The 16,261-nt window shown below is 42.5% G+C and overlaps 1 protein-coding gene across 1 annotated transcript in view; it reads right to left on the reverse strand.

Annotated features, from left to right (window-relative positions):
• The window catches only part of LOC126273307 (trissin receptor-like), a 151,659-nt gene that overhangs the window by 84,188 nt on the left and 51,210 nt on the right, over nt 1-16,261 (reverse strand). Inside the window, exon 4 of the mRNA XM_049976851.1 lies at nt 2,320-2,622. Within this exon, the coding sequence (XP_049832808.1) occupies nt 2,320-2,622 (303 nt within the window). The remainder of the gene's footprint in view (nt 1-2,319; nt 2,623-16,261) is intronic.

Raw genomic sequence — 16,261 nt, forward strand, 5'->3', positions numbered from 1 at the left:
GCGCGTATTAATGGTTAATCCTAACCAGACGTACGCAAACATCGCAGTACCCACATCCTGCGACACCTCGCTTTAGTGAATACTAACCCTTATGCAGAGATGGAAGTAGACCTTTTGTGTTGGACATCATGCCGGTGTGGGCGTGCAGGGGCTCCACCTCTAATTAAAAAAATGGTATGGACTGCCGGACCGAAGGGCAGTGGACACGAGGGTGCACGACCTCGTCGAAATCGGATCCTGTATGTTCAAGTTGAGTACATTGCAATTCGCATAGAAAAACCTCCACCATTGTGACATCTCGCGATTCTCCAGTCACCTGGGTTCGTGTTGCTGACAGTAGTGTCGCCGAGGCGAAAAGCAACCTGGGGAAGGCGGATCTGATTAGCCTTCCTAAGCTACTAATTACTATTTATTATTTTCAGCTTCTTACATTGTTAAGTTCAAGCAGAAATATTATTCTGCCTTGTAGCCTTTAATGCCCCAGTTACATGCTCTGGGGGTTAGTGTATGTAACGGCAGTGTACATTTCCTTGCCTTGCCACCACTGTCTGGCGAGGCGAGTAAGTTTGTCAGGTTTTTGATTATAGGTGGGGTGGCGTTCTTCTACTTTAGCGGTAGTCATTCTTTTTTGTTAGCCGGCCGGGGTGGCCGAGCGGATCTAGGCGCTACAGCCTGGAACCGCGCGACCACTACGGTCGCAGGTTTGAATCCTGCCTCAGGCATGGATGTGTGTGATGTCCTTAGGTTAGTTAGGTTTAAGTAGTTCTAAGTTCTAGGGGACTGATGACCTCAGAAGTTAAGTCCCATAGTGCTCAGAGCCATTGGAACCATTTTTTTTCTTTCTTGTTACGGGTGCTATAACTACAGTATTCTGCGGGCGGAGCCGAGACTGCCGGTTCCGGCTTTGGTGTAATTTTTCATCTCGCATTTGTTTTGTTGGATGTCAGGTAGCCTCACCAAGATTATCATGAGTCGCTCGTTAGGCTGCCTCTAGTTCGAGTTACCATCTTGTGATCTGAATGCAACTCTTTTCTGCCTTTCTCGTCGCTCGCGAAAGTGTTTTGGTATGATATACTCAGAGGTCGGTTCCTCGTGTACCGTTTGTCACTGGCCCTTGTGTTTTTATTTTATTGTATTATTGAGTTATCATCATTTGTCTCACGTGTTTGGTGATCTGTTGTTTTTTTTTTTAAATTAACTTTTGCTGTGCCATTCGCCGTTTGACAGTATATTTGTAACATTTTTTAATAATTGCCTTTTTGAGCCTTAAAGGCCTTCAGCCGTGATTGTGGTTGTTTGCCTTAAAATTCTGATTGCGACCACACTGGCTTGTCTTCAGAATTATTGTCTGTCTGTATTTTATGTATTTGTTAAATTTTAAATAATTGCAATTTTTCGCGTTAAAGGCCTTCAGCTGTGATTGTGGTTACATGCCTTAAAAGTCTGATTGAGACCTCATTGGCTTGTTTTCAAAGATTATTTATTAAATTAAATGAGTGAAATAGCAAGACAAACCAATAGTAATTGATTTGTCCACAATCGTAATCCACCCTGCTTTCCTTAATTACCAGGTTCCAGTGTTCAGGTTTATAGGTTTTTGCATCTAGATACAATTGTAGGTCGTCAGAATACGTGTGGTATTGACAATAGGACAAGACTTATGACACATACTTACAGTACAATGAGAAGACGATAGGAACCAATACGAAAGCGTGGGGACACCTGTTGCTACCTGCCTACATTATGATTTTATGGTACTAGACATGGCGAACAGCTGACGAGACGTTAGATATGAGCGCCGGCCGCTGGTGGCCGAGCGGTTCTGGCGCTGCAGTCTGGAACCGCGCGACCGCTACGGTCGCAGGTTAGAATCCAGCCTCGAGCATGGATGTGTGTGTTGTCCTTAGGTTAGTTAGGTTTAAGTAGTTCTATGTTCTAGGAGACTTATGACCTCAGCACTTGAGTCCCATAGTGCTCGGAGCTATTTGAACCATTTGGAATCGTTAGATATGAGCACTTCACTTGTCGAGAAATTTGTTTGCTACGATAAAGAACGAAGAAGTTCTCTGCAGAGCTGACGAAGGAAGGAAAATATGGTCAGCATTAAAAAGAAGAAGGTGTAGGATGATAGAACACGTGTTTTGACATCAGGAAGTAAACTCTATGGTACAAGAAGGAGCTGTGAGGGGCTAACAAAGAAAAAAATGAGGAAAAGGAAGTGCACCTAGGCTGTGTAAGATGACACTTTGTCCGGTGCGCCAGCTCGTGGCTACCACGGCGCTGAAGACACAGGTGTAGCAGCGGGCGCCACTGGCTCACCTTCCTCCTGCAGCTGGGCTGCCGTCGCGGGTCGACGTCCACCTCGACGTCCTCGAGACCGCGGCTGCTGCGCCAGAGCGCGACGGCGATGCGCGAGTAGAGCGCCATCATGATCGCCAGCGGCAGCAGGTAGAGCAGCACGAACGTCAGCACGTCGAAGAGCTGGCGGTTGTAGCGCGCGATGTTGGACAGGCAGTACACCTCCGGCGGGCCGCCGCTGAAGTTGAAGCGCACCGTCTGCATCCAGCCCAGCCGCGGCGCAGAGTACGCCGCCGACAGGAACCACACGGCCGACACCACCACCTGCGCCCGAACACTCGTGTCCGTCTGGGCTCTTTCTCGGGATTTTACATGCTATCTTACATTCGTGCGCCGCAGTTTACACACGGACATTGTTTTTATAAGTAGCTTCCTCGAACTGCTAGAAGTCATTACCTTATTACTCTGCAACAAGTTACGACCTTGAGGTCAAAATCTGGCACAAATTTTGTTACAATTTCGTGATGCAATACCTGCAATTTTAAAACTGCAATCCATAATTGTTTACCGTCATGCATGCATACTGACCTATGGTAAGGTATGACTCCTTCAAGATAGTAACTCACAAATGAGCATCAGAAACTGCTATATATTATTATTAATATTATTCGATATTATGTAAACTGAAGGTGGTGGCCAGGGGGGGGGGGGGGGGATAGAGAGAGAAAAGAGAGGACAGGGAAAGAACTATACTAATGTCAGTTGCATGTCCGAAAGAGCAGACACAACTCATTAATATAAGTGATTTGGCTCGATGGGCAATGAACCGACTACATTCAGCGGAGATGCACAACTACGTTCGACCTCTTGCGGGAATCTCAAAGTAGCGAGAATGGCGGACATGGACGGGGACTGTAGATACGTGGCGTTGGACGGGATGCCGGTCGGCCGAAAGTGGTGCCGAGGCAGAACGCGCATTTGCTCAAATATGGTTCAAATGGCTCTTAGCACTAAGAGGCTTAACATCTGAGGTCATGAGTCCCCTAGATTTAGAACTACTTAAACCTAGCAGATTAAAAGTGTGTGTCGGACTGAGACTCAAACGCGGGACCTTTGCCTATCGTGGGGAAGTGCTCTACCATCTGAGCTACCCAAGTACGACACACGCCCCATCCTCACAGCTTTACTTCTGCCAGTACCTCCTCTCCTACCTTCCAAACTTTACAGAAGCTCTCCTTTCTTTCAGGAGTGCTAGTTATCCAGGTTCGCAGGAGAGCTTCTGTAAAGTTTGGAAGGTAGGAGGTGAGGTACTGGCAGAGGTAAAGCTGTGAGGACGGGGCATGAGTCGTGCTTGGGTTGCTCAGATGGTAGAGCACTTGCTCGGGAAAGGCAAAGGTCCCGAATTCGGGTCTCGGTTCGGCACACAGTTTTAATCTGCCGGGAAGTTTCATGTCAGCGCACACTCCGCTGCAGAGTGAAAATGTCATTCTGGGTTCTTAAACCTAAGTAACCGAAGGACATCACACACATCCATGCCCGAGACAGGATTAGAACCTGCGATCGTCGCAGTAGCGCGGTTGCGGACTGAAGCGCCTAGAACGGCTCGGTCACGGTGGCCGGCCACGACACATGCGTCCGAGCGGCGCAATAGTTAACGCAACTGCGTAGTAAGCAGGAGATCTCTGGCTCGCATACTGGTCTGGCACACATTGTCACTCGTCGCGGCCGATTCAGCGTAAAGTCCCAATGCATCTGACGTCACTAGTTCCCGTCCTTTCCTTTGCACCCCTCCACCATCAGTTTACATATTATGTATCCAGCACGCGCAACCCATGTATGGTCTGTCCTTCTAAACACCAAACATTCATATAAAATATTATTCGAATGTGGGCAACTCAGGACCTTGTGCGAAAGCTGATTATGACGGCATATTACTTTCCAAATACTACTTCATTCTTGATCTCTGTTGGTGTTTTCTTTCCTCTTTACATGCCTCTTCTCTTTTTATTTTCTTCTGGAAGCACTTAACTTTTTTTATCTTATCCTTCAAGACTGTTTTCTGTGTGTGCGTGTATGTTATTTTCAATTCGTGTAGACCTTTCTGAACGTATGTAAAGTGCCAGAAGAATCACGAAATTTGATTTTTTAGATTCCTGTCAAGGAAGTTTCATTACGTGCATTTTTTTAAATGGCCTCAGAATGTAGTCCTCCGTTTTCGCAATAATTTTGTATTTATAATTTATATAAAAATGTCCACAGCTCGTGGTCGTGCGGTAGCGTTCTCGCTTCTCGCGCTCAGGTTCCCGGGTTCGATTCCTGTCGGGGTCAGGGATTTTCTCTGCCTCGTGATGACTGGGTGTTGTATGTTGTCTTTATGTTAGGTTTAAGTAGTTCTATGTTCTAGGGGACTGATGACCATAGATGTTAAGTCCCATAGTGTTCAGAGCCATTTGAACCATTTGAATATAAAAATAAAATAACTGTGCTGCAATCTCGACGATGTCGAGCCATATGCTAGGGCCACATTTTAAAACTGAAAGAATGTGCGATTCACGGGGTATTTTTTTTTTTCTGGAGACTACGACCTCAAGGTCGCTTGGTAAAATAATAACCCTTAGCAGCTTATGGTACAATAAAACGACTGTTTCATGACTTTCCTTCCCGGTGAATGATGGCAACGAAGCCGTGTGACTATTTGAAGCTATAAATAATTTAGCCCTTGACTGCTAGGATTGTTTATTTCTTTCTTTAATACACGATCGATTTGTAGGACTGCCAGCGTATCATCAGATGCGCCCTTTCACTTAGCAAAATTTTCAAATTACTACATCCGTGCATAAACAACATACATAACCCGTATGCCGTACGTTACAAGTTGTCGAACCTACCGGTTCTAAGATCAGAGTGCTTCTGCTTACGTCGCATTATGCATCAAAATAACTCATAGCCAGAACCAAATATTAAGACAATAATATTTTTTTTAGGTCTGTCAATATTTAATGTTGGCAAACAATTTATATTTGAATTATGAGCGGTTACAGTTAAATGTTTACTCCTTCATCTACAAGCATCAACCATATATGACGGAAAAAACCGCCAGATGTTAAAATTTGATGAATGTTCACTTGTGTAAAAGTTCAAAAATGGTTCAAATGGATCTGAGCAATATGGGACTTAACTTCTGAGGTCATCAGTCACCTAGAGCTTAGAACTACTTAAGCCTAAATAACCTAAGGACATCACACACAACCATGCCTGAAGCAGGATTCGAACCTGCGACTGCAGCGGTCGCGCGGCCCATACTGTAGCTTCTAGAGCCGCTCGGCCACTCAGGCCGGCCGTGTAAAAGAAAATGCTATATTAATAGTTGCTAAAATCAATAGGAACTGTTTTTTTTAATCCATGTTGTGATTATTAGTAATCATAGAGAAAATATTAATACAATAGTTTTTCTACTTTGTGTGTTAAGTGCTATCTTGAATGGTTGTTAGCTAATTTTGCTTTAAAGTAAGGCCCGTTTACAGTGGCACTGTGTATGCACACACTCTATAAACAAAAAATGTTTATGCAGTTATAACCGTTAAACACAACCGTGTGCACGTTATTGTGGAAGGGCACCTGCGTACAATAAAACTATGTTCTGCATGGCTTACGCTGCTTTTTCATGTGTTGATTGTGTGAACTTATAATGTATAACGTGTGTGAAATCTTATGGGAATTAACTGCTAAGGTCATCAGTCCCTAAGCTTACACATTACTTAACCTAAATTATCCTAGGCACAAACACACATACCCATGCCGGAGGGAGGACTCTAACCTCCGCCGGGACGAGCCGCACTGTTCATGACTGCAACGCCCTAGACAGCTCGGCTAATCCCGCGCGGCTGTGTGAACTTAATGGTATAGAATGAAGGTTGCTAGAATTAGTGCCCACTAAATTTTTAAAACGCTGCATAGATATCTTTTATGGGCGTGTATTCAATATAGTCTGTCGTAGGTGGTTCTGGACTTAGATAACCATGAATGACAAAGGCACTACTGAGGCGTTAACATGGATGTATTTCGGATGCATTGATTTTCCGGCTGACGTGGCAAAAACCATAGAATTTCGTACCCACTGCATGAAAATATCCTTTATGTTATAACTGACTTCCAACAAGACCGTCTAGTGAACCCGCTAACTCATGAGGTACACGCACCAGCCAAGTGAAGTAGCAGATACCACTACAAGTTACCACAAAGTCAATCCAACAACTTGGTTCTTCCATCGGAGTAGTCAAGAGTCTACGAAGATAAGTGACAAAGTATGTAATGTAAATAGCAGACACTTTTTCCGAATATAACTAAGGCTGCAGTTTAGGGCGCCCGGTGCCGTGGTCGTTGCAGGAGAAGTGGCTCATGATGAGACCGTTGGGCCTGCAGTGACAGATGCTGGCCCAGCGCTACTCTGTGTAGAGACTCCAAACAGATGTCAGGAAAACTCTCCTGATGATTCGGTGATCGTCTCACACTCAGACTAGGTGCGACGGGTTCATTGGTGGGTTTTTAAGATCAAGCGTATATTTTTAAGAGTGAATAAAAATTTGATAACTTCATTGTTTTAATGTTTGTCACTTTTGTGATCTGTATTATACAAATTAAATTAGTTATGGAGGCTAGAGATTAGTTTGTAGCGGTATGTGTAGCGGTATGTGTAGTAGGTTACCACGTTTCAGTTGCTCCCAGATAATACCTGCCAGATGCGCTATATTAGAAAAGGAAATAAATTTCCTATGTGAGTCCACTACCATGGCGGTTATTTTGTGTCTAAAACGGTCCAGATCTCATAGTATATGTCATCATTTACAACGTCTTTTCGGTTCTTGCTATCATCAGATCAAACATTAGAACTTATAGACAAGGTTCAGTATATTAATAAAATCTGTGCCTAACCGGATTGTGAAGTATCCAGCTGCCCATTAATTAGTATGAAGTATGGTGCAACACAAATAACTACTTCGCGGTAATGTACGTACTCTGATAAAAAATAACCAAAAAATAACTTTATCAGGAGACGCTCCAAAAAAATTATCTACGGAGATTAAAGAACTACTAAAAACCAGGTACTTTATTTTAAAAAATTGTTGTCGCATACCTCTTAAATAATGCGTACTGCACATTGAAGGATTGTTTAGAGAGCACAGAATAGCATACATTAATAATAAAAGCCTTTGCCATTCTATATGATCAAAATGCATTAAAACTTACAATAAAATCTTGTATCCAAGATACGTGACACAATATACTAACCACCCTCGATTTTCATGAGCTCAACATCACGTATATATGTCAGACGGAGAAATGGTAAACAACTAAGAAAATATTACATGACAGGAACACCTTCATGGTCCTAATGTTGGCCAAATATGTGTGCATACAGTATGTACGATATCCTGTGCGTGCACAGCCGTGGAATATGGTAAGCATTACGAACAGTGTGTCAGCATTTTGTTGTTGTTGAGATTATTGGTTAACTTATTCGTAAATACGAGTAAGTAAATACAAAACTCATCGTACGCAACATATAAATGTCAGAACCAGTCTGAAAATCTTGTAACGGCGTTGCAGGGTAATTTGTGCATCGAAGTAATTAAAAAAAGTTCGATACGTTCAACCGTTTCCAAGTTAATTAGCACTGCAGTTAGCCAGTCAGGCTGTTGCACACGCAAATTCAAGGGACCCGCTAGAGAAGATGTCTCCCAGTGTGCTCTCCGTTTGATTTCCGGAAACCGAACAAGAGGGCGATACAAAACTTGCACATGGGATGGTAGTAAGGATCGGACCCAAGCCAAAGGTCAAGCAGCCCTGAGCGCTATCATATAAGCTATTGGGACAACTGACACTAATTGTATCTGGCGTGCCGCTTGAATGGGCGCGTACAAAGGCCTGGTTGGTTAACTACAACGCTAATTACCTCGGAAACGGCGCAACGTGTCGAATGATTTTCTTTAAAATTACTTTTCAGCACAGCATACCCTCCAAAAACCTTATAAGCTTTCCAGACTCTTTCCGACAATCCTATCTAGAGAATATGTGGACGAATAAACTAAATAGCTAACAACACAAGGTAATTTTTTATGTTGTTGCAAGATCATTTCGAAATTCGGCTTATTTAAAATCTATAGTAATAAACTAACCTGGCTCAATTTCTTTGTTGTGCCTTGCGGCTTGAGAGATAATGCTTATAGGTTGCCTGTGGCAGTGACAAAGGTGCGATTTTTTCTATGTACTTCCAGATTTACTGTAAGTCACTGTGCTGTAGTATGTCAGTTTTACACAACACGCGGTAACTGGACTACTGAGCAAGAACAACATCGATTCGGAGCAGTAAACGAGTTACGCCTTGCCGGAGAAGCAGTGGCACTGCTTGCGTCGCGGCACGACTGCCGACTTCAGAGCCAGAGTTAAGCTTGTTCCGGAGGAATCTAATATCCTCAAGCACGAACGCCCTGGCCGCGCCGAATTGTAAACATGGCGTGGCTTTCGCGACGAGCTGCGAAACAAGTGCAGAGCTTGTATGTGTGACTGCTTTCGAAGGAATCTAATACGCTCCAGGCACGAAAACCCACTGAGTGTGGAGGCATCTGCGCGTAACAGATTGCGTGACGAAGCTCTGTGTCTGTTGCGGTGACAATGTCATGCATTTTATTGATTAGTTTCAGATTAATATTCTATCAAGCTCAACTAAATTGGTATTTTCAGTTTGTGAGAGAGTAAACTCGAGGAATTTGCTGGACTCTTAGATAAGATAGAATTACGTTCAGAGGTTATGTGATCTACCTAAGCTTATGACAGGTCACATGAACTCGAGTCCTCGCTAGTAAAGTAAATGCCTAAATCTACAACTGTTGTGGATATACATACTTCCGGTCAGTGGTTATTCAGAGTTCCAGTTTTCTTTTCTGTTTGGCGTAATCTTAGCTGTATAAATAATCAAAAAAAAAAAAGCGCAAGTGAACAATACTGAGATATCTCGTTGAATCGGTGTATTGGTGTTGCCCTATGAGTGCTACTAAAAAACAATGCAGCGCCGCCTTGAAAACGATATATAACTATAGTTGTCAAATCGTGTACTTTCAGTCACATGCTTCAAATGGCCCTGAGCACTATGGGACTTAACTGCTGTGGTCATCAGTCCCCTAGAACTTAGAACTAATTAAACCTAACTAACCTAAGGACATCACACACATCCATGCCCGAGGCAGGATTCAAACCTGCGACCGTAGCAGTCGCGCGGTTCCGGACTGAGCGCCTAGAACCGCTAGACCACCGCGGCCCGCTGCTTTCAGTCGAGGCACTTATTGTATGCTGGTAGTTTGTGACGTCATTTCCTAGGTGTCAGGCACGCCCTATGTCAGAATTATGAGGTGTCTCATAAATGAAATTAATTTTGAACGCGTTCCAGTATACTTCGGTTTTAAAACTGGGTTTATGTAGGAATCAGTCGTTTGTTAAGCCCGTGTAACTTCTACTAGGACGTGACTTAAGCTAAAGTGTTCTCTGAAATGTCGCAACAAACTGTAATATACCATTCCCAATGCTGAAATAGCAGTATGGACACGTTCCGAAAGCCAACAAATAGGAAAAGAAATTAAGTTTTATATAATTATAAGTTAATCTGATAGACAATTATGTGAATAATTCAGTGCACCTAAATGATATTCGGAATTCCTTTCTGATTACTTGTTCTGTTCACATTCAGATTGTAGGGAGTAGAAGGGCTAAAACACTTAGAAACGAAAACTACTATAAGAATGCATAAATAAAAATCGAACAAACTGGTATTGTAAAATATTAATAAAAGACTGCGTTTCGTCAGAAGGTTACGAAAATGGAAGAAGATTTTGTATAGGTAAAGTATTACGTGCGTTATCGACGTATTTCTACCGACATCAATCCATATGTTTTAATTACTATTTATTGATTGAAATATTGACTTTTAAGTAACACTAGTTGTGTGAATCAAATTGTTTTAAAATCATACTTCGACTGAAATACCTTAATTGCTTCGAAAACCAATATTAAGACGGGCAGTGGTCTCACATCATGCTATGCAGGGTTAGTTCAGGGAAACCATCCCCGATATAATCCGTTATGTTACATATAATTTGAGCTGTTTCTGACTTAGAATACACCTTAGAAAAGAGAGAAACCAAATGTGATGACTGGAACCTTACGAAAAAATCCGATAAAGTAATTCAAGTAAAGAGAGGGAATACAAAAGGAAGGGTAATTTCAAGAAATTTATATTTATTTACTTTATGCACTGTACTAAGCGTGGTATTCACATTTGTGTCCAATTCTCAGTGCTCACAATGCATGGTTTCTCTGCCAATAAAGTAACTTCCGAGTCTGGTCTAAGCATATCATTTCAAGATTTCCGTATTGCTTCCTTCGCCTGAAATCGTCCTGGTCCGATCATTAATGTATTGTTACACAAAATTTCAGCCAGCACGTATACAGACCTCACGACATGGCGACATTAGAGAATCTGTGCCTGAGAACAGTGACTTCCTTTCGACTTAACTCTTCACTGTCTTTCTTATGATATTGCAACACAGTGTCTTGCCAGAGTTATTACTGACTCGCAACAGTAAAAACTCCATACACATACGAATACAAAGAAGACTTGACACTCTGATAAACCAGATGCTATATAGCACCAGATTTGCACACGTTCAAATATTTACACTTGCTCACTTGATCTAATTCCCAGTCGATTGCTTCACATGAAAACTCCTTCGTGAGCTATAAATTGAAACTGTAAGTAATAAAATTTCTTCTGTTGTAACATTTAATTTATACTCCTACTTTACAAAGGAGCTTTCATCTGAAGCAGTCGGTTGGGAATAGATCGAGCGGTCAAGTGTCGTAAATATTGGAACGTTTGAAGAGTAGGGTCCATATGTGAAAAAAGAAATGATCAAACTTTGTATTTTAAAATGTGACATCTTCTTCTTATTATCTTTTCTATTTTTACTTTACTTTGGTTTCATCCTGCAGGAAAATGGTGGGAAAAGCCCTATCTGTGCTGACCTATAGGACTGGAATGGCATAGAGCGGTATTTTATTTATTTTGGGCTATTTTCATGTCTGAAAGTACTGGCCAATTTTTTTTTTTTTGTACACATACACCTTGAAATGTGCAGACCAACTCACGTAGTTCACATTACCACCACAAGAGGACGCTCTAAATTGTGACGTTGTAGAGAAAAATTGGAAGAAACCAATAGGAGCGCTCATCCAGAGTGAAAAACCTGGTCAGCAGGTAAGGACTCGTTAGGTGTTGTCCGACAGAATGCAAGAGAAACAGCCACAAGTCCTTCCTTCTCCAGAAATGTCTTTGTAAGGGTTCACCAGTTCTCCCCAGAAAAAACTATCGTGGTCTACATCAAAACTGTCACGAAGTCCTTTGGAACAGTTGACGTTCACAGAATCAATGTTCCAGGAGAGTCCTTGTCGGAATTAATTATGTGAGAAACGCAGTTTGTTTCGCATTAAACAGCCTAGTTTCAACTATTGTTCAAGGTAACCCAACTATCCACTTTCCCATCCAAAAGTCATATGTGTAGATCATTGATCATTCTATATAGGAGATTTAGTTCGATTTTTGCTGGAAAGTAGCTCTAGCCAGTCTTCTCAATGACTAGGAGATGGAGAGAGAATATTTTCCGTATTAGTCTGGCACTATAGTGTTGTTCCAGCCAGTCTGGCCAGTAGCCCTGTGTGGTAACAACAGGTAGTAAAAATAGGACAGCAAATTATCACTGAAGTGTAGGTGAGTATCATATTGCTACTGTACAAGTGAACAGCTGCTGGTAGGGACATAATAATGGGTAATAGTATTTGGACAACGGCCCAATGGCCCAGTGCTGCTGTTTTTTTTCTTTATTATTATTATTTCAATTCCGTCTCAGTGGGCTCGGGCTGGCGGCAGACAAAAACCACTCTTCAGGCAAGGTTACAAAAACTGTGTTTAAATATGGTTAAAACATATAAAATGTGAAAATTATAGAGTATTCTGTAAAACAGGTGCACGATAGTGACGATTTTTATGTAAAAAATGGTGTAATGGTGATGTGTGGCGACACACAAAAAGTCGTCATGAAGAAAGTGTGATGAGGAGTATGGCTATGGGGTCATGTAGAACCACAGGTGGCGACTAGAAGTAAGCAACGTGGATGAAGGGAAAGGAGAAAATTGGAGGACGGTGTGAGTGAAGTGTTGTGGGATCGAGCTGAAAAGAGGCGTGCATATCGGGGCGGATTTCACGTTGGGGCGTGGGAGTCCGTAAAAATACCAGTGGGAGAGAATGAATAAGGCATGGTGGTGCATGGAATGTCGAATGTGGATGCAGTGGCGCAGGAGGGTACTTGCACTGGTTTAGAGGGTTGGTGTGCTGCTATAAGCCTATGCTCCTGTACGTAGAAGCCTTTTAGCAAAAACATTGCGTGCCTACTTACGAGTAGCTAGTTGCATCATAGGCAACAGAAACATGAGCAATACATTGTACGATATTTTTTATGAGTCTAGTGTTCATTATCTTACATGGACACTGCATCTCAAGACGAAAAAACTGGCCAGTCACATCCAGTCTATTCAAGCACATCTACCGAGTGTATTGTGTTCCTGAAGAGCCGACTGGCCAGAGCTTTCTTGGCACCTGAGCTGCAGCTTCCCGCGGCCAATGGCACGTGACTACGCCTGCTACCGGCCGTGGACCGGCGCTGCTAACTGCTCGTTCACTGTGAGAGAAACATGTGCGGCTTGTACATAGAGGTCTAACTGCAGTTAGGCCCGATGTTGACTCCCCAGTTTAAAAAACACGCTTTACACAATCCGAGACAGGGATGTTGCTGAACGTACATATCGAATTTCGAACGCGAAATGTAGATTCCTTCCTTCTATACGTGCGTTTACCGAAGACATGTGATATCGGAGAATGCACGTGTTTCCACTTCGCTAAAGTGTTGTTACTTGTTGATTCTTAGTGAGAAAATTCCTTACAACAGCAAGGCATAGGCTATAGATCCTCTTTCTCTCACTGGCTAAAAAAAAATATCTCTTCTTATCAGTTCAATATCTGTTACGTCTTGCATCACAGAAATAGAATACTAAACTCAGTTTGGCCAAATAATTGAGTGCTAAGAGCATGCTCGACTTCTGGCAGGGGATACTTCCTAAAAAAAAAAAATAGAAAAAAACGCTATAATGGTTCTACGCACTACAGGGCTTAACATCTGAGGTCGTAAGTTCACTGCCCGAGGCAGGATTCGAACCTGCGACCGTAGCAGCAGCGCTGTTCCGGACTGAAGCGCCTATAACCGATCGGCCACAACGGCAGCCGACACCTACGCACTTTAGAACTCGACATCTACATCTACATACATACTCCGCAATCCACCATAGGGTGCGTGGCTGAGGGTACCTCGTACCACAACTAGCATCTTCTCTCCCTGTTCCACTCCAATTCAGAACGAGGGAAAAATTACTGCCTATATGCCTCTGTACGAACCCTAATTTTTCTGATCTTATCGTTGTGGTCTTTTCGCGAAGCGGCAGTAAAATTGTACTGCAGTTAGCCTCAAATGCTGGTTCTCTAAATTTCCTCGGCAGCGATTCACGACAAGAACGCCTCCTTTCCTCCAGAGACTCCCATCCGCGTTCGTGAAGCATTTCCGTAACACTCGTGTGATGATCAAACCTACCAGTAACAAATCTAGCAGCCCGCCTCTGAATTGCTTCTATGTCCTCCCCCAATCTGACCTGACAGGGATCCCAAACACTCGAGCAGTACTCAAGAATAGGTCGTATTACTGTTTTATAAGCGGTCTCCTTTACAGATGAACCACATCTTCCCAAAATTCTACAAATGAACCGAAGACGAATATCCGCCTTCCCCACAACTGCCATTACATGCTTGTCCCACTTCGTATCGCTCTCTAATGTTACGCCCAAATATTTAATCTACGTGACTGTGTTAAGCGCTACACTACTAATGGAGTATTCAAACATTACGGGATTCTTTTTCCTATTCATCTGCATTAATTTACATTTATCTATATTTAGAGTTATCTGTCATCCTTTACACACATAACAAATCCTGTCCAAGTCTCTTGAGGTAGTTTAACTCCTCGTCACTTATGAAAACTCTTAAGGCAGCCAAGTGGCAACGCAGAGGGGTTGTAACTATCAGGTTAATACTACGTATCACTTTGTAAATTAGGTAATACAGTTGATTTTATTATGATGGCCGTCTCTCACTGTGTAAGTGGGAAGATTGAAATGTCGCTGAAAAAACGAAAACACGCCTCATTACCGCTCCAACTAGCAAATCATATCCGCGGCACTCTCGCCCTCCCTTCCAGCCGTTCGGTGGCATGTCATTGATATCAAACTGATTCACTAGTTAATTAAGTTTTTCATGAAAGTCCCTTTACCTGGAGAGTAATTATTTCCTGCAGCAGACTAGACTTGCCAGGTAACTCAAATTGGATTCCCTGGAGAGAAGGCAATCTTCTTTTCGAGGAACACTATTGAGAAAATTTAGAGACTGACATTTAAAGCTGACTGCAGAAGTGTTCTATGGCCATCAACGCACATTTCGCGTAGGGATCATGAAGATGAGGCACGAGAAATCAGCTCTCATGCGGACGCGTACAGACAGTCTTTTTTTTCCCCTCGCCTTTTTTGCGAGTGGAATAGTAAAGGAAACGACTGTTAGTGATACCCTCCGTCACGCACCGTAGATGACTTGCGAGGTATGCGTATTGAGGTAGATGTAAATTTGGTCTACTTATTAATATGTGAGTCTGTCCCTTCATGAGCACACAAAGCTCACTAAGAATGTTGTCTCTTATTTATTGAGGAAACAATAGAAGTAAATCATGCTGCTGATGTATCTTTGTAAAATTTTTCATATTACCCTCTTTTTATTGGCCAAGGAAATCTTACTGTTGCACCCTTAAGATGCTGGAAGACGTAGTTAGTACTTCCTAGAGATTTTTTTTTCATTGCAAATTTGAATAGAGTATGCCCACCTATACGATCCTAGCAGCATCTATATGATCCTTTCCCTTCGCGGACCAGCCAAGTCACACGAAATGGTATATGCTCACATGATTGGTGGGCCAGAACTGTGTGTTATTGAGCTGTTAAGGGATACATATCATTTTAACACAGACGGGTCTATGCATGTTAATGTCTGGATAGCAGCAGACAATGACTTCAAAGTTACAGTGGAAGCTGATATTGTATGGTGAGGAACGAAGATGAGGCTCGTTCAAATATAGTGGGAGAAGCTCGACAGTTCGAGTTTGGTCCTGTCTAAATGGTAGTGACACTAAAGTACATTTCAAAAACCAGTGTGTGATGTATATGGAGTGGCAGACTATAGTTTTAAGGGACCATATGCTAATTACGGAAGGGAGAACCACACAGCAACACTATACTTAAACAGTCGTGACGGTCATTTGCGATCGATGTTACACGCATCTCATTTCACTGCACCGCTGAATTACTGGATATTTTTCTTCTAAGCAAAATATATCTCGGAATCAGAAGGGACTCTGCAAGCATGTTATAGCACGGAAGACTGCGGTTGTAAAGGAACATTTCTTAGTTGTGGGAGTGAGCACTACACACACAGTATCGCTTTACTCAAATAGCATTGACTTACGTTCGGGGACAGTATTTCGCAAATTATTGTTTTTGTATGTTTTGAGTTCTACATTTATTGAATCCGAAACCTATAGGGGTAGGTACACCACCTTGGATTGAACTTTCGTTGGTATTAGGATAATTCAGTGACATAAATCACAAGTAGCACATCTCCGCCTCAATACTGCTGTTATCTTAAGCAAGACAATACCACAGATCTGCTCCCGCTACACTGCAGCACATAGGGTTTCCTAAAGACCAGCTA

The sequence above is a fragment of the Schistocerca gregaria genome, chromosome 5 (genome assembly GCF_023897955.1).
Source record: "Schistocerca gregaria isolate iqSchGreg1 chromosome 5, iqSchGreg1.2, whole genome shotgun sequence".
Taxonomy (NCBI): Eukaryota; Metazoa; Arthropoda; class Insecta; order Orthoptera; family Acrididae; genus Schistocerca; species Schistocerca gregaria.